General features: G+C 50.5%; 2 protein-coding genes and 1 pseudogene across 7 annotated transcripts in view; 2 read left to right on the top strand and 1 right to left on the bottom strand.

The window, feature by feature from the left end:
• Positions 1 to 2793, bottom strand: part of Rtel1 (regulator of telomere elongation helicase 1) — a 56387-nt gene extending 53594 nt beyond the window's left edge. For all 6 annotated transcript variants that reach the window (XM_045156341.1, XM_045156342.1, XM_045156346.1 and 3 more), the window contains exons 1-4: positions 2637 to 2793; positions 1785 to 2008; positions 441 to 639; positions 25 to 118 (exon numbers count right to left, since the gene is read on the bottom strand). In XM_045156341.1, coding sequence (XP_045012276.1) covers positions 25 to 118; positions 441 to 639; positions 1785 to 1886 — 395 coding nt within the window. In that variant the 5' untranslated portion in view covers positions 1887 to 2008; positions 2637 to 2793. The remainder of the gene's footprint in view (positions 1 to 24; positions 119 to 440; positions 640 to 1784; positions 2009 to 2636) is intronic.
• A 2552-nt stretch (positions 2794 to 5345) lies between these two features.
• On the top strand, positions 5346 to 7591 carry LOC101607980 (annotated as a pseudogene).
• A 352-nt stretch (positions 7592 to 7943) lies between these two features.
• On the top strand, positions 7944 to 16941 carry Stmn3 (stathmin 3). The gene is made up of 5 exons (XM_004669513.3): positions 7944 to 8072; positions 14328 to 14423; positions 14708 to 14883; positions 16102 to 16293; positions 16571 to 16941. The coding sequence occupies exons 1-5, from the start codon at positions 8054 to 8056 to the stop codon at positions 16628 to 16630; spliced, it is 543 nt and encodes a 180-aa protein (XP_004669570.1). The 5' UTR covers positions 7944 to 8053; the 3' UTR covers positions 16631 to 16941.
• Positions 16942 to 17872: the final 931 nt, after the last annotated feature.

Below are 17872 nucleotides of genomic sequence, written 5' to 3'. Positions count from 1 at the left end.
TGTGTGAGCCTGCTAACAACCCACCGGTACGAGGTGTTCCGAAGCTCACTGATGACCTGTGTTAGCTGTGAGTGGGTCCTAGAAGCGTAGATAATCTTTGGGATGTCTGTATAGCAAGCTGTGCAGAGAGGAGGAAAAGTAAAGGGGTGATGACGAGGTAATATTGTCATAAATGTTTATACAGGCAGCACTGAGCTAACTCAGCCCTGCAGGCACCCATGAACCCAACACCAGACATGGTATGAGACCTTGTGGTACCCTAATTCCTGGAAAAGGCTCTTACTTCAGGTTTATACTCAGAATGGTGAGAAATGATGTAGAGATGCTTAATTAACTTTGTTCTAGAAACAATGGAAACCCATGTGGGCTGGCCTTGTTCCAGACTCCACCCCTTCACTACCATCCCATTAGAGACCAGGAAATAACAAGAATAGTGTCACCTATTGGGTCTCCATCAGTGGCAGCAGCATTCCCCCAGGATGATAAGGCCTGACCAAGGAAAAGCTCCCCTTGCACTCTCTCGGCAATCTTGCGGGCAGAAACAGCATCCCGGAGGTGTTCCCGCCAAGCCAGTGTGGTACAGAGGAGACAAAGTGTCTTCCCAGTTCCTGTAGGGCTCTCAAGGATGCCATTCACTCTCTAAATGGAGTCAGAAATGGGGAGGGGGAAACACAAAGAAATGTGGAATGGAGTTGGGAATGGGTGGGGGAAGAAACACAGGGAAATGTGGGATACATAGCTCACCCACAGGTGGCAAAAGCCCCATGGACCTGGATTAGATCATATGACATTTCTATTCTTGCCTTAAAGGCCACAGGTTGTCAGTCCTTATCAGTAAACACAGCATTACTAAAAATTTGACAGGGCTAGAGGGATGGCTTAGCTGTTAAGGCGTTTGTCTGCAAAGCCAAAGGACCAAGGTTTGATTCCCCAGGACCCACGTTAGCCAGCTGCACAAGAGGGTGCTCGTGTCTGGAATTCATTTGCAGTGGCTGGAGCCCTGGCGCATCTTCGCCCTCCCTCTTTCTGTCAAATAAATAAATAAATAATAATAAATTGACAGTAATAGTTGGGCGTGGTGGCCCTTAATCCCAGCACTCAGGAGGCAGAGGTAGGAGGATTACTGTGAGTCCGAGGTCAGCATGACACTACATAGTGAATTCCAGGGCAGCCTGGACTAGACTAAGAACCTACCTTGAAAATCAAAAACAAAAACAAATTTTGACAATATATTCAGCCTAATATAAATAATAATAATATGACTAATTAGGTGTCAAGTCTCAATTAGGAAGTTGTAAGCTATACTGCAATTCTGGATCCAGGGATTCACCCTGTCTATCTAAACAGAATCTGATGTCCTATATTCCAGATCTCAGATGGGAGCCTGAGCAAGACACTTGGGAAAGGAGTGTACAGGATATAAGAGAGCACCCCAAGAAACCCAATAGAAAGTTACCAGCCTCCCCTGATCTTCATGCACATCCCTAAGATTCAAATACCCCTGGCCCTCTGCAAGGAAGCCCTTTTTCCAGACCACAGATGGTCACTTCCCACCCACTGGCCTCAGCTCAAATGTCACCTATTCAGAGAGGGCCCCAAGGCATTCTCCAATCTATCTTTTGTTTATATGATAGAGCCTCTCCTACCCCACCTAGGAGCCCTAGTGACACCAGAATGCAGAACCTGTCTGGAATGGATGGAGGTAGAGTTGCAGGAGAGGCTTGCTTGAAGGGGTTGCTACAGAGCTATTCCTAGAACAAATGCCCTAGGCTCTGCAACTTTACCTTTTGGAGACATTCCAGAACCTTGGTCATGTACTCCTGTTGGCACTGGTAGGGCTGGAAAGGGAAATCCACTGTCACACCATTCAGGACTATTTTGGGCATATCAGCCTGTTTTCAGGAGGACACAGATGTAGACTAGGTCACTGAGAAAAACTGCTCTGAACATCTCAGGGCTTCAAACACTTCCGTTAACTGGAACACAGCATTGCTCTTTGCAGGAATTCCTACAGTACAAACATGGGAAAAACGAGTCTGTAATCAGTCATTTCCAAAAGTCCTTTACGGGGGAGTCACAAGGAAAGCCTATTATTTTCTATCCCACGAAAGTGTGAGGTAAAGATGCAAAGTCAGTGATTTCCTGCCCACACAATTCCATCCCGCTCTGGAAAAAAAAAACAACCGAATGTGGCTCCTAAAATGGCCGCACGAGCAGGCACAATTTAAGTACTACAAAATCTTAGCAGCACCTCTGTGCCAATACACTGCAGAATGGAGTGCTGCGCCTCCTGCTCTCCTTTCCTTGCTAGCCAGGGACCAAGCGCCACTCAATCCTGGTGGGTATCCATGTACAGTCAAAGCAGCAAAATGGAATCCTGGGATGCAAATTCGTGCAGGCCTCAGCAAGCCCCCTAATTTCCCCATATTTCCGTCTCCACTACAAGCTGGGACTGACAGGTGAGAAGCCTAGTTCCCTACGCCCTAGTTAGCGACAACCCAGCGCGCCACTAGGTGCACCACGCGGGCGCAGGAGCCCGCCGCCCCAGATCGCAGCGCGGCCCGCAGAGACTGGCTGAAGCCAGAGCTCCAGCCCACGCACCAACCCCGCCCCACACACCGCAGCCGACCACGAACCGCTTGGGTAAGGAGCCCGAGACAGGCCCTCCGCCGCTCTCAGCTCACTTGTCACGGCGAGGAGCCTTTCAAAACTGGCTCCAGGTGCTAGCAGGGTGCGGATCTGGAGGTTTACAGATTCGGACTTCGCGGGCAGAAGCGCGAAGTTGTTGCTAACTGCGGCACTTCCGCCCCACCTGTTCCGGTCCTCTGCTTGGTGTTCCGGGCGGAAACCGTTCCCAAACTCCGGTTCCTGTCTGCTCTCCCACTCCTATGTCCAGCAGGGCCAGTTTTGCATAGCGAACTTTTCCCATCGCTACTTCGTCTGGACATAGTAGTTGTATCGTTCAAGATCTCCTTTCTAGACGTCATTCCTGCCATTTTCTTAACTGCTTTACGAATCTCCCTCGGAGCCGGGCGTAGTGGCGCACACCTTTAATCCCAGCACTCGGGAGGCTGAGGTAGGAGGGTCGCTATGAGTTTGAGGCCACCCTGAGACTACAGAGGGAGCTCCAGGTCAGGCTAGGGTAGAGTAAGACCCATAGGCAGGTCACAGCCATTACGCTCACAACTGCACAGAATCCTGCTTTTAGGGGTCCTCTCTCTCTCTTTTTCCGAGGTAGGGTTTCACTCAAGCCCAGGCTGACCTGGAATTCGTTATATAGTCTCAGGGTAGTCTCAAACTCACAGCAATTCTCCTACAACTGCCTCCTGAGTGCTGTGATTAAAGGGCATGCACTTCCATGCCTGGCCTTTTATTTGTTTATTTGAGAGAGATAAAGAGGCAGAGAGAGAGAGAATGGGCACGCCAGTTTGTTTGCAAGCAAACTCCAGACACATGCACCACCTTGTGCATCTCACTTACGTGGTTACTGGAGAATTGGACCTGGATCCTTAGGCTTCCCAGGCAAGTGCCTTAACCACTAAGCCATCTCTCCAACCCTTATTTTTTATTTTTTAGAGAAAGCAAGAGAGAGAGAATTGGTGTGCCAGGGCTTCAGCCACTGAAATCAAACTAGATGCTTGCGCCGCCTAGGGGGCATGTGTGACCTTGCACTTGCCTCACCTTTGTGCGTCTGGCTTACATGGAATCTAGAGAGAGATAAAACATGGGTCTTTAGGCTTCACAGGCTAGCAGGATCCTCTCCAGCCCTCCTCTATTTTTCTGTTGTTTTTTTCAAGGTTGGGTTCCCACTTTAGCCCAGGCTGACCTGGAACTCAGTGATCCTCCTATCTCTGCCTCATGAGTGCTGGAATTAAAGGTGTGTGCCACCACACCAGGTGTAAAAGATTCTTGCTGTGAACAAATGCCCTCTTGACCACAGGATAGATGTGAACTAGTCACATAGGATTGTATTACAGTGATGCATGTAAAGGAAAGAAATCATAATAAGTGGGATACCTTGACTACAGACCAGAAAAGGCTGTGCTATGGACTTGTCTGGGAATTGCATGAGAAAAGCTGTGTTACTGGGCTGGAAGTCTGAGAGATGATTGGGCTTTAACAGACCTTCCAGGGTGTTAGAAGCTCAAAAAACTGATTAAGTGGAACAATGAGAAGAGGTGAACCTGTTCCATCCAAGACTGAAATAATACCTGCCCCCATTGCTGATGTATTCCAAGTCCCAGCACATAATAGGTGTTTCACAGGTGCTTGTTGAATGACTGTCCTTTTTAGGTGCAGGCCTCCTCCTGAAGAGCCATGGTTAGTTTCAGGAGATCAGTGAAGGGGTTTGATTTGTAGGCTCACAGTCCATGAATAACATCTCAGAAACAGCTGCTCATAAATTTTCTGCAGTTGACCTTAGTGAAAAGTCAGTCTTCTCCAAGACCTGGCAACATAATAAGGCATGCATTCATTACATCTGTGCATACTATGTTTTCCTACTGTGTGCCTAGCATGGTGCCAGGAGCTGCCAGCAGAGCTGATCCCTAGTGTCCAAATAAGGACAAAGATACTCAAGAGAAGGCATGCCCAAGGTGAGTTAGAGGCAGTACAGTCTCTTGAACCTACTTGGGTGAGAGCCGAACATCCATTCACAAGAGAAGGTTGGGGAGACAAGAGGAGTTGCTCTTCTTGATCCCAGAACCCGAGTTCTAGCTCCTGGAGCTGAGTCCATCTAAAGAACTCTACAGTACCCAGCTAAAAAGGACACAGTTGCTTCCACTATGGTCAATGTCACTGTGAAAGATGGCTTTGTGTGCTTCTCCTCTCTTCCTACTCTCTCCCAGACGATGGAGTACACACAGAACTGCACTCCATGTGCATGAGTTTGATATGTCTGCCTAACAAGCTACCACAACTCAGCAGTTGAAGTCAACCTTCATGTATGAGCAACAGTTCTTAATATCCTGAGACTGGAATGAGGTTGTCAGTTAGGCTGGTTTCTATTGGGATGCCTTCTAAGCTATTCACGTTGGCAGAATTTACTTCTTTTTGGTGGTTGTACTGAGGTCCTTCTGGCTGCAGGCTGAAAGCTTGCCACATAGCCTCTCATCTCAGCCAAAGATAACCATCCATCCTGCTTAAGAAAGCCATAATTAGGCTGGCTGTGGTAGCGCATGCCTTTAATCCCAGCACTGGGAAGGCAGAAGTAGGAGGATCGCTGTGAGTTCAAAGCCACCCTGAGACTACATAGTGAATTCCAGGTCAGCCTGGGCTAGAGCAAGACACTACCTTTAAAAAACAATAATTAGTGAGCGTGGCGCCCGCCCGGGCGGGCGGCAGGCATGGCGGGGTCCTTGGGCTGCTACGACTTCAGCCGCGGCGTAGACTACGGCGTGCTCCTGGACGCCTTCCGCACCACCAGCTTCCAGGCCACCAACTTCGGGCGGGCGGTGCAGCAGGTCAACGCCAAGATCGAGAAGCTGGAACCTCTGGCGCAGGACGAAGACCAGTATGCAGACCTGACCCACAGCCTTCGGCCACTCACCGGCTGCACCATTTTCCTGGGCTACACATCCAACCTCATCAGTTCAGGCATCGTGAGACCATTCGCTACCTCGTGCAACACAACATAGTGGACATACTGGTGACCACTGCTGGAGGTGTGGAGGAGGACCTCCTCAAATGTCTGGCACCCACATACATTGGCGAGTTCAGCCTCAGAGGGAAGGACCTCCGGGAAAACGGGATCAACAGGATCGGGAACCTACTTGTGCCCAATGACAAGTACTGCAAGTTCGAGGACTGGCTGATGCCCATTCTGGACCAGATGGTGCTGGAGCAGATCACCGAGGGCGTTAAGTGGACCCCTTCCAAGATGATTGCCCATTTGGGCAAGGAGATCAACAACCCAGAATCAGTGTATTACTGGGCCCAGAAGAACCACATCCCTGTGTTGAGCCCTGCACTCACGGATGGTTCGCTGGGCGACATGATCTTCTTCCATTCCTACAAGAACCCAGGCCTTGTTCTGGACATCATTGAGGACTTGCAGCTCATCAACACACAGGCCATCTTCGCCAAACGCTCAGGCATGATCATCCTGGGTGGAGGTGTGGTCAAGCACCACATTGCCAACGCCAACCTCATGCGGAATGGGGCCGATTATGCTGTGTACGTCAACACAGCCCAGGAGTTTGATGGCTCATACTCGGGTGCCCATCCAGATGAGGCTGTCTCTTGGGGCAAGATCCGGATGGATGCACAGCCCGTGAAGGTCCACGCAGATGCTTCCCTGGTCTTCCCCCTCCTTGTGGCAGAAACCTTTGCCCGGAAAGCAGATGCCTTCATGACCGAGAAGAGCAAGGACGAGTCTGTCCCAGGGCCTCACTCCATCACTCCTCTATTTGTTTGCATGCAGCCCCACCTGGGCCCGCGCGCTGGTCAGCAGTGCCCCCAGAATAAACGGTCTCTGTCGGCCTTCAAAAAAAAAAAAAAAACAATAATTAGGTCAGGCCTACTGGGTGGTATTCCTTCTGAAGTTCTTCAGTGCCACATAGTACAATGTAATCCAATGTCAAGTCCATTGTGTCAGGCCCAGGAATAAGGCCAGGCATACACACCAGATGCAGAGCTCTCTGGGCTGACCCCATCTTAAGTTATGTGTAACTCTAGTACTCTAGACACCCTGCAAGACTGGCTCCAGGTTGGGCTGGTGTTTAGGTTTGTCCCTGACTTGTGTTTCTCTTCTTTCTTTCTTTCCCTCTCTCAATCTCTCTCTTTTTAAGAAAAATATTAGAGCCAGGTGTGGTGGCGCATGCCTTTAATTCCAGCAGTTGGGAGGCAGAGGTAGGAGAATCTCCAAGAGTTCGAGGCCACTCTGAGACTACATAGTGAATTTCAGATCAGTTTGAGATACAGAGAGACCCCTACCTTGAAAAATCAAAGAAAAAAATAGAGAAAAATGGGCCACTGCAGCCCTCTGCAAATGAAGACGAGGTGCATGTGCCATCCTGTGGAATGGAACCTGGGTACTTTGGCTTTACTGGCAAGTGCCTTAATTGCTAAGTGATTTCTCCAGCCCCTGACTTTTGCCTTTCTGAGCTGACTCATTTCCTTACAAGTCTCTGGGAGATTCACAGTTTTACTCCTTGGCCCTCTAAGTCAAATGTTTGTGGAGCCAGCCCTTCCTTCCTTGGCCTCACACCTGAAGACAGGTTTTGGGCACTGAAGAAGGCAGATCTCCCTCACCACCACCACTGAAGACTGATCAAGTGCTCTCCACTATGTGTACATACTCAGCTCTAGTTCTTGTCCTCTCCTCCACCTTCTGGGGTCCGACATAATGTTTTCTTCCTACACCCAAGAAGCAGAGACCCAAAGAGGACAGAAACTCAGCCCTCTGTCAGAGAATGCCTGAGCCAAGGATGGAATCAGTCTCTACCTCAATTCAAAGCCCAATCTTAGGCCTCACTACCCTTGTTGCCTTCTTTTCTGCCCAGAACCTGTCCATTTCCTAGGCACAGAGGAGATGCTCCTGGGAGCCTTTGCAACCCCTTTCAACCCAGGAAATCCTGTCCTCTCAGCATAGGCCTGGGCTTAGTGTTCATCTGCCACCCACCCTTACTATAGGTCTGGCCTTCCAGGCTTGCTCCTGCCCCACCCATTCTGAGGAATGGGTCTCTTCTCCATGTCACCCAAGCTGCATAAAGCCAAGTTAGGGGGAGATAGTCCATGGTTTTCCTCCGATGGAAAATAAACCTCTTGCTGTATTTCTTGCACGTCTCTCCTTCCCTCATTTCCCACTGTCTTCCTCTTTGATGGTTACAGCTTTTCTTTCTTTCTTTCCTTTATATTCTCTCTTCCCCTTCCTCCTTTTTCCCTTTCCTCCATCCCCCCTCTCCCTACATTCCTCTCTCCCTCCCCCCCCCCCGCCGCGCCCGCCCTCGCTCCGCTCCCTCCCCTCCCAGGCACTGCAGCATTCTCTGACTGCAGCTCCAGCCGACGCCCGCATCTCCCTCAGGCCTCCGCAGCCCCAGCCGCCGCCAGCACCATGGCCAGCACCGTGTCCGGTAGGTGCCCAGCTGGGGTCTCGGGATCCTTGGGCGGCGGTGGGTAGGAATAGAGGCCATTGTTTGAGCCAAGGCCTCGCCTGACGCAGGAGCCCGTTGTCGACTCCGTTTTTTCTAGTGTGGGCCGTTCCCACAGGAGCAGGGCGTCAGGGCTGGCAAGGGCGGGACCCCAGAGCCCGGGTGGGGGGGCGGCTGCGAGACCCGGGCGGGAGCCTCGCCCTAGCGGAGCAGCGCGGGGTGATGTCCAGGCCGCCTTGTCCCTTGGCGCTCGGCGGAGCGGGGCCGGAGCGCGACTGCCGCAGGGCGGCTCCGCGAACTCAGCGGTGGGAGTCCCCTGAGGTGCAGGCGACCTTAGCTGTCAGTTCCACTGCGCTTTCCCAGGGGTTTCGGGAGCGAGGTGGGACTCCGCAGCAGCCCAGATGAGGACCCGGAGCCGCGAAGAAGGGAGATCCGCTGGAGGGGGCGTTTCAGGATGGCGGGGGTGGGGTGGGTGGGGAAGCCCTAGCCTGCGGTGTCTGGGGCTTCTCTACCCACCCTCCGACCCTGCGGGACCACCTCCGCGACCCCAGGGCCACCTTTGAGCTGACAGGTCCAGGTGGGGGAGGGGCTGTTCTATTTCCAAACCTTCCCGGGATTTGAAGGGAAGAAGCTGCCCTCGAAAGCAGCTACGACCCCCCCCCCCCCCCCGCAGCAAGTATGGAGCGCTGGCAGAGGGGCAGAACTTGAACGGATCCTGGACTCGGGGAACTGCCATGAGACCCCCAGGGTGAGGACGAGAGGCTGGGCAGCCCCATACACACACCGGACACCCCGCCTAGTCCCAGCTCCAGAGCAGCTTCGTGTTTTTCCTCAGAGCCTGAGACTTAAGGACGCTGGACCCCAACCAGACTGTCCGCCCCTTGTCTATGATCTGCACTCCTGCCACCCATCCCTCATTCCTGGGGGCTGACCACGGGGGTCAACTAGCAGACCAAGCTCTCCCAAACACTGGCCTTGGCCCCAGGCACAAACTCTGTCCACCACATGGGTTCTACCCTGCCCCTCAGAACCTGGTTTCAGTATCTCTGGAGGAGAAGACCACATGTGTCATTCACTACATTCCTGACCCTGTCTAGGAGGCTTTTCCATCTAAGCTTTATCCACGCAGAACCCCCCCAAGCCCGGTACCACCCCACTTCTCTACCCAGATATTGGGACAAGTTAAGGAAATAATGGGACTTTCCCCTACCCCTTAGGGAAGCTCTCTCTTTCCCATGGCCCAGAAGCTCCGAGCCCTACAAAGATCTAGTCACAGGAATGAGCAGACTAATATTTTCTGCAATGAACCTACAGCACTTTTTCCTTTTGAGAGGGCCTGTGAACTTCTATCAGGGCCCAGATTCCTGGCCTGCAAGCCAGCCCATTGGGGTGCCTGAGGCTTTTTCTCCTTAGGGTGTGACTGGGTGGACTCATAGCTTTACTAGAGAAGGCTTGATATATCTCTCCTGGCTCCTCCACCCATCATTCCTCAAGGTTTCCCTCCACCCCGCACGAGGTAGGGTCTCACTGTAGCCCAAGCTGACCTGGAACTCACTCTGTAGTCCAAAGCTGGCCTTGAATTCACAGGGATCCTCCTACCTCTGCCTCTTGGGTGCTAGAATTAAAAGTATAAGCCACCATGCTGGACCCTCAATCCTTTTTAAAAAATTATTTATTTATTTATTTGAAAGGAGAGAAAGATCAGAAAGAATGGGTATTCCAGGACCTCTAGCCACTGCAAACAAACTCCAGATGCATGCACCACTTTGTGCACCTGGCTTTACATAGGTACTGGGGAACTGAACCCGGGTCATTAGGCTTTACAGGCAAGTGTCTTAACTACTGAGCCAATTTTCAGCTTTGTTCTGTGGTCAGACCTGAACCCTCTCTCCATCAGTCCCAAGTGTTGTATTACAAACCTTCCAGCCTGCAGCAAATATGGAGTGCTGGAGGAAGGGCACACCTTCAGAGGATACTGGACTCTGAGGAATTGGCATGAGATTCCCAAGCATAAGGACACAAGGCTGGGCAGCCTTGACATGAGATTCCCAAGCGTAAGGACACAAGGCTGGGCAGCCCTCCACTCTGGACATCCCGCCTATTTCCCATTCTTGCTCACTTTCCAAAGTTTTCCAGTTCCTCACCAGCCAACCTGTCCTCTCTAACCTTCTGTCCCTCCATCAGCCAGATCACAGAGCAGGCCTTACTTCCAGACCCCCCTGTGTCCATCTGCCCCATTTGCTCCTTGAGGATCCATCTTCTTGGGAAGAAACTTCATCATGGGCTATCAGCCTGGAAGAAACCAAACTAAGGAATGCCCATGACCAGCAGATGCTGTATCTCTGTCTGCATTTATATAATGAGATACCATACTTCCCATTGGATACTTGTTTCCGAAGCTTTGACTTGAGAGAGCCCTGACTTAAATTGGCAGGCCCTCATCCTTCTCTCCTAATGAAGCAGGTGCTCACATCTTCCCATGTTGGCAAGATTCTCTGATTCCCTGCTAGCTTGCTCCCATGCTACAATGACAGTTATTCAGAAGGCAACCTCTTGATACTTGTCCTTAAACTTAGTATTGTCTGCAATTAACCTGCAGCTCCTTTTCCTGTGACTGTTCCAGGTTCAAGCAGAGAAGCCTTGTGAGCAGCTGTCAAGCCCCAAATTCCTGGCCTCTCAGGCCAACCACTTAAGGTTTTAGAAACAGGATAAGAAAAAACGATGATATAGAAAACCAGGATTGAGGCTGGAGCTGTTGGCAGGGAGTGGGTGCTGGCAGACTGAGACCTGAAGAGTGACCAAATCTCATCTTCCTGGACTCTCCAGTACCCAGATCTGTCCTGCCCTAACCCATATCTTCTCTCACTCATGCCCTCTTGGCCTCTCCTCAGCACAGACCTGGTCATTCCATGGCTCCTCCAGATGCTCCAGATGTCTCCTGACCTACTTACTGCTGCTAAATAGATGGCTATTTAACCCTGGTCACGTAAACTGAGACATGCATGCACACACACACACACACAAACACACACACCCCTTTCTACTTTGTTGGAGTGACATTTCATAATACAATTAATACATGAATATATTTTGCCTATGAAAAACTAAAAATTAGGGCTGGAGAGATGGCTTAGTGGTTAAGGCACTTGCCTGCAAAACCAAAGGACCCAGGTTTGATTCCCCAGGACCTACGTAAACCAGATGCACAAGGTGGCATGCATGCATCTGGAGTTCGTTTGCAGCAGCTGAAGGCCTTGGCATTCCCATTCTCTCTCTCTCTCTCTCATCTGCCTCTCACTCTCACAAATAAATAAAACAAAGTAAAAGAAAAGAATAGAAAAACTAAAAATTAACTGGGCATGGTGGCACATGCCTTTAATCCCAGCACTTGGGAAGCAGAGGTAGGAGAATCACCATAAGTTTGAGGCCACTCTGAGACTACATAGTGAATTCCAGGTCAGCCTTGGCTAGAACAAAACTCTACCTCGAAAAACCAAAAAAGAAAGGAAGAAAGAAAGAAAGACAGGAAGGAAGGAAGAAAATTAGGGCTGGAGTGATGACAGCAGTTAAGGCGCTTGTCTGTGAAGCCTAAAGACCCAGGTTCAACTCCCCAGAACTCACATAAGCCAGATGCCATGGTGGTGCATGTGTGTCGAGTTCTTGCAGTGGCTAGAGGCCTTGGCATGCCCATTCTCTCACTCTCTAATAAATAAATAAATAAAAATTAAAAATATTTAAACAAATAAAATGTGGCCAGGCTTGTTTACATAGCAAGTTTGAGGCCACCCTGGGATTACATGAGACCTTATCTCAAAAAATATAAGGTCTGGAGAAGGACCCAATTTCGATTCTCCAGTACCCACATAAACCATATGCACAAAGTGATGCATGCATCTGGAGTTCGTTTGCAGTGGCTAGAGGCCCTGGCATGCCCATTCTCTCTCTTTTTAAAAAAAATTTATATTTATTTATTTGACAGAGAAAGAGGGAGAGAGTGTGAGAGAATGGGTGCACTAGGACTTCCAGCCATTGCAGACCAACTCCAGACGTGTGCACCCCCTTGTGCATCTGACTAATGTGGGTACTGGGGAATCGAACCTGGGTCCTTTGGCTTTGCAGGCAAATGCCTTAACCACTAAGCCATCCTTCTAGCCCCCATTCTCTATCTATCTACCTCTTTCTCTCCCTCTCTCCAATAAATAAATAAATATCAAATAAGGCCAGGTGGTGTGGTATACAACCTTTAATCCCAGTACTCAGAAGGCAGAGGTAGGAGGATTGCTGTAAATTCAAGGTCAGCCTGAGACTACATAGTGAATTCCAGTCCATCCTGGACTAGAACAAGACCCTACCTTGAACACCAAGATAAATAAATAGATAAATAAAAATAAAAAAAGAAAGAAAGAAAACAGGACTGGGGAGATGGCTCACTAGGTATAGCATTTGCCTTGAAAGCTTAAATGCCTAAGTTTGAATCCCTAGAAACCATGTAAAAGCGCTACACTGTAGCACTTGCATCTGTAACCCTAGGACACCTAAGTGAAAAGAAGCAGAGATAGGAGAAACCTTCTAAAGCTCAAGGGCCAGCTACCCTGGCAAACAGTGGTGAACATGAAACCCTGCCTGGAGCCGGGCGTGGTAGTGCACACCTTTAATCCCAGCACTCGGGAGGCAGAGGTAGAAGAATCACCATGAGTTCGAGGCCACCCTGAGAATATATAGTGACTTCCAGGTCAGTCTGGACCAGAGTGAAACCCTACCTAGAAAAACTTAAACAAACAAACAAACAAAAAAACCCACTAAGCAACAACAACAACAACAAAAAACACTAAAGCCAGATGTCATGGTGCATACCTATAAATTTAGCACTTGGGAGATGGAAGTAGAAGAATCAGGAGTTCAAGATCATCCTTGGCTACAGAGAGAGTTGGAGGACAGTCTGGGTTACATTAGCTCCTGTCTCAAAAACAAACAAACAAAAAGTATATGTGTGTACATGCCATGCACAGAAATGAGTCAGGGGCTGGGGAGATAGCTCAGTGGTTAAAGGCACTGTGTGCAAAGCCTACCAGCCCAAGTGTGATTCTCTAATACCCACATAAAACCAGACGAACAAAGTGGCACATGTGTCTAGAGATCATTTGCAGTGGCAAAGGCCCTCGTATACCTATGTTCATTCATTCATTCATTCTCGCTCTCAAATAATTTTTTTTTCTATTTGATTTTTTGAGGTAGGGTCTTGCCAGACTGACATGGGATTCACTATGTAGTCTCAGGGTGGCCTTGGACTCATGGTAATCCTCCTACCTTTGCCTCCTAAATGCTGGGATTAAAGACATGCACCACTATGCCAGACATAAAACTTTAAATTATTTATTTATTTATTTATTTGACAGAGAAAGAGGGAGAGAGAGAGAATGAATGGGTGTGCCAGGGCCTCCAGCCACTGCAAACAAACCCCAGACTTGTGCGCCCCCTTGTGCATCTGGCTAACATGGGTCCTGGGGAATCAAACCTGGGTCCTTTGGCTTTGCAGGCAAGAATCGCTAAGGCATCCCTCCAGCCCTCCCCACCCCCCATTTTTTTAAAAAGTGTGAGAAATGCCAGGAGAGAAAAAGGCTGGGGTAAGGAGACAGAGGAGGAAATAGATATTGAGACACAGAAGAATAGGGCTGAAGAGATGGCCTAGCAGTTAAGGCACTTGCCTGTGAAGCCTAAGAACCCAGATTTGATTTCCAAGTACCCACATAAGCCAGATACACAAGGTGGCACATTTGTCTGGAGTCTACAGTGGCTAAGGCCCTGGCATGCCCATTCTCTCTCTCTCTCTCAAACAAATAAATAAAATATTTTAAATTAAAAAAAAAAGATAGAGCCAAGCGTGGTGGCATACGCCTTTAATCCCAGCACTTGGGACGCAGAGGTAGGAGGATCACAGTAAGTTCGAGGTCACCCTGAGAATACATAGTGAATTCCAGGTCAGCCTGGGCTAGAGTGAGACCCTACCTCAAAAAATAAAAAAAAAAGATTCAGAAGAATAGAACTGTGTAGGGAGATACCCCAGAGTCATAGTCTAGAGCAGACAAGTAGGAGAAAAGGAGTGTAAAGTCCAGATAGCACTATATCTTACAGGGAGACATCTCAGAGACAGTGAGAGGAAGAAGTAGGATCCTAGTAGGCCAACCTGTGGGACTGGGATGGTAACAGTACCTGTTTCACCTTGGCCTCATACCACAGCCTACAAGGAGAAGATGAAGGAGTTGTCCGTGCTGTCACTCATCTGCTCCTGCTTCTACCCACAGCCTCATCCCAATACCATCTATCAGTATGGAGGTAAGTGTGTAACTTGGCTGCTGACCCTGCCCAACCACAACCTGTTCAACTTACCTCTCCTGCCTCTGCCTCTTACAGTCTCTCAGAATGCTGTGGCTTGTCTACCACTGAGGGTGGCTCTAGGAAGAAAGGGCCAGACCTAGGAGTTCAGCCTGAGCAACTGTGCCCACCCCCCCCCCCCCGTTTTTTTGGCACTTGTTGGGATGCGCACTGGGATTAGGGCCCTCATCTTGCTCCACTCTCTGGCAGGCCTCCTGAAGCCCCCATCTGGTCTTTCACTACAGATATGGAAGTGAAGCAGCTGGACAAGAGAGCCTCTGGCCAAAGTTTTGAGGTCATCCTCAAGTCTCCTTCCGACTTATCTCCAGAGAGTCCTGTGCTATCCTCTCCCCCGAAGAGAAAGGATGCCTCCTTGGAGGAGCTGCAGAAGCGGCTGGAGGCAGCTGAGGAGAGGAGGAAGGCAAGGGGACCCCCCACTCAGCCACCACCAGAAGTTTTGACATTGTTGGCCAGATCTTCTCCTTGATCAGGGCATTGGGCTGGGGCATGCACGACTACCTTCCTGAGCAATCAGGATGAGAAGGGAGGATGCAAAGATGGTGTCAGACACATGGAGACAGACAGGATGGCAGGAAGAAGTCAAGTTGTGGTCACCAAGAAAGCCCCTGGGAACATGAAGCTGGGACTGGCACCTCTTTCAGGACAGGAGTTGGGTGGTTTGCTGGGCAGTTTGCACAGTAGGATTGGCTCTGATTGAGATCCTGCACCTGAAGCCCAGTGAAGTGGCTTCAGAGGGGAAGTGGCTCAGTTCATGTCCAGCAGGATTCAGGCTCAGCAGATTTAACTTGAAGACTAGTGCATGGGTGGATGCCCACCAGCATTCAGGAGGTCTAGGCTACTTGCCTCCAGTAAGTCTGGTGCTCTCTGCTCTCCTCTTAGGGATCACCAAGCAGCCCTTCCCCCAGTAGCGCAAGGCAGTATGGAGCCACAGTGTCCCTGCCTGGATCCTACTAAGCAGTAATGGGAATCTATTTGGATATATTCCTCCTTGGTGCCCATCAGGCAGATGTCTGAGGAGGGCTGGAGAAACCAGACAGGCCACTGTTTCTTCAGCATTTGTTGACTTTGAGGGCCAGATGACAGAAGTGACCCTGCCTTACATAGGGGCTGTCAGCCCAGCAAGAAGAGGGGGGCTCTTTGTCCAAAAACAGTGAGAATGAGTCAGGTGTGGTAGTACATGCCTTTAATCCCAGCACTTGGGAGCAGAGGTAGGAGGATCACTGTGAGTTCCAGGAGACCTGGAGACGACAGAGTGAATTCCAGGTCAGCCTGGGCTAGAGGAAGACCCTACCTCGAAAAACAAAACAAAACAAAACAAAACAAAACAAAACAAAACAAAACAAAACAAGCAGTGGGTAAACCACTAGGGTTTATCTGGCACTTCCCAGCACGCTTACCTTTCAGTGCTAGATCCCCTGAGGTCCCAGGCAAAGTGGGATGGGGTGCAAAGTCAACAGGGGAGGGACCGAGCGGGCTGTATGGGCCCCTGCTCCCAGGCCAGAGATGGTCGAGGGTTGGTTCTCAGGGCGGGAGGTGGCATTGCCCTGCGTAGGCCTTGGATGGTGGCCCGGCCGGGAGGGGTCCGGGTCACCGCTCACTCACCTCTGGTCCCAAGCAGACACAGGAGGCGCAGGTGCTGAAGCAGCTGGCCGAGCGGCGCGAGCACGAGCGAGAGGTGCTGCACAAGGCTGTGGAGGAGAACAACAACTTCAGCCGCCTGGCGGAGGAGAAGCTCAACTACAAGATGGAGCTCAGCAAGGAGATCCGCGAGGCGCACCTGGCGGCGCTTCGGGAGCGGCTGCGCGAGAAGGTGGGCGGGAACTCGAGGTAGGAGGAGTGGCTCCTGGAGGGCACGAATCAGGCCCAGAACTTAAGAGCAATGTTGCGGTGCTTGAAGGAAAGTGTACCAAACGGGGTCCATTGCTAAGAGGGAGAGGAACTGGTTTCAGGTTGGACGTCCTTAGTGTCTTGGTTAGTGTCGCCCTTTGGTCGGGTTCCTATGTACCGTGTCCCCGATGGCTAGCGATACCTGGAGGTGTCCCACGTCACTTGGGGCGGCCCTCACCTTTGGCTGCTTGTCCTCACAGGAGCTGCACGCAGCCGAAGTGCGCCGGAACAAGGAGCAGCGGGAGGAGATGTCTGGCTAAGAGGCCCTGGACCCAGCGGCCAAAAGAACACGTTCGAGTTTTGTTTTTGTTTTATTCAACTCTGTCTAGATGCAACTTTTGTTCCTGCTTCGACTCTCCCCACTCCCTCAGCTTCCTGCTTCTCTTCCCGCACTCTGAGCTGTCCAGTCCTTGTAGTGTGTCTGACCGTAGGCTCTCCCTGGAGGAGCCCCCTGGGCGGAAGATGTGGTCCCCCGTTCAGACACCAGGCCAGGCGTGACTGGGTCCCTTCTTGGTGGCCCTTTTAGTGGATGTGTTGGCAACCTTAATAAATCTAGTGGCAGTGGCACAAACGTGTGGATTCTCATGCTGGATTGTCTGGTTAGCATCTTCATGAGGACTTGTCATCTTAGCTTCTGCAAGCCAACAAAGACAACAGCACCTGCTTGGCTTTTGTGAGGGAAGGGTTGCAGAAGGGGCAGAGAGGCTGAGGATCCTAGGGCAGGTAGAGCCTTCTCTCCGTTACTGTAGCCAGCCCTGGGAGTCTATATGCAGTGGAGCTTTCTAGAACCAACATTCTATAGTGGTTGTATAGGGGTTCTGAAGCCCCCTGGCCCCAGTGGCACCAAAGGTCACCCTTATAACCTATGGTCATTATACAGGGGCTGAGGTGGAGTATGATCTCACCTGAATTAACTGGAGGTGGGTATTCTTTACCAAGACCCCATGAGAAAGCTGCTGTGTCTAGAGAGCTGTGGACAGCATGGACATCCCCTTCCATTCCCATCCACTCTGAAGAACCTTAGCCTAGACACACTGAGGAGACAGTTCCTACCTCCCCTGCCCCCTCAGGGCTTTGCAGTCACGCTGAGAGGATTTTGTCCTTAAAACTTTTGGAGTTTGAACCCTTCCCCTGTCTTCTGCTCTGTTTCAAGGATGCTTTGGTACTTTGAATTTTCAGGGTCCTGGCAGGTATGGCCAGGTATGAACAAGTAGCAGCCCAAGTTCTGGGGCAAGAGAGTTCCCCCAAGACCAGCTGCCTACAGATTCAGATGCTGGAAGGATCAGAATTTCCAAGCCAACTCCCTCCCTCATCCATCCTGAGAATCCTTACCAGAGGCAGAAAGCCTGCCTCTATTAGGCCTCTCCCACCAACAACCTTCTACAAAAAAAAATTTTTTTTTTTGAGTTAGGATCTCACTCTAGCCCAGGCTGACCTGGAATTCACTATGTAGTGTCAGGGTGGCCTTGAACTCATGGCCATCCTCCCACCTCTGCCTCCTT

Source organism: Jaculus jaculus, chromosome 8 (genome assembly GCF_020740685.1).
Source record: "Jaculus jaculus isolate mJacJac1 chromosome 8, mJacJac1.mat.Y.cur, whole genome shotgun sequence".
NCBI lineage: Eukaryota > Metazoa > Chordata > Mammalia > Rodentia > Dipodidae > Jaculus > Jaculus jaculus.
Note: the sequence above shows the minus strand (reverse complement) of the source record. Positions and strands in the feature narration are given on the sequence as shown.

Coding starts and splice junctions, on each gene's coding strand:
- Stmn3 (XM_004669513.3), top strand. Junction 14,884..16,101: donor CAGCTGAGGAGAGGAGGAAG/GCAAGGGGACCC, acceptor GGTCCCAAGCAG/ACACAGGAGGCGCAGGTGCT. Junction 16,294..16,570: donor GGGAGCGGCTGCGCGAGAAG/GTGGGCGGGAAC, acceptor TTGTCCTCACAG/GAGCTGCACGCAGCCGAAGT.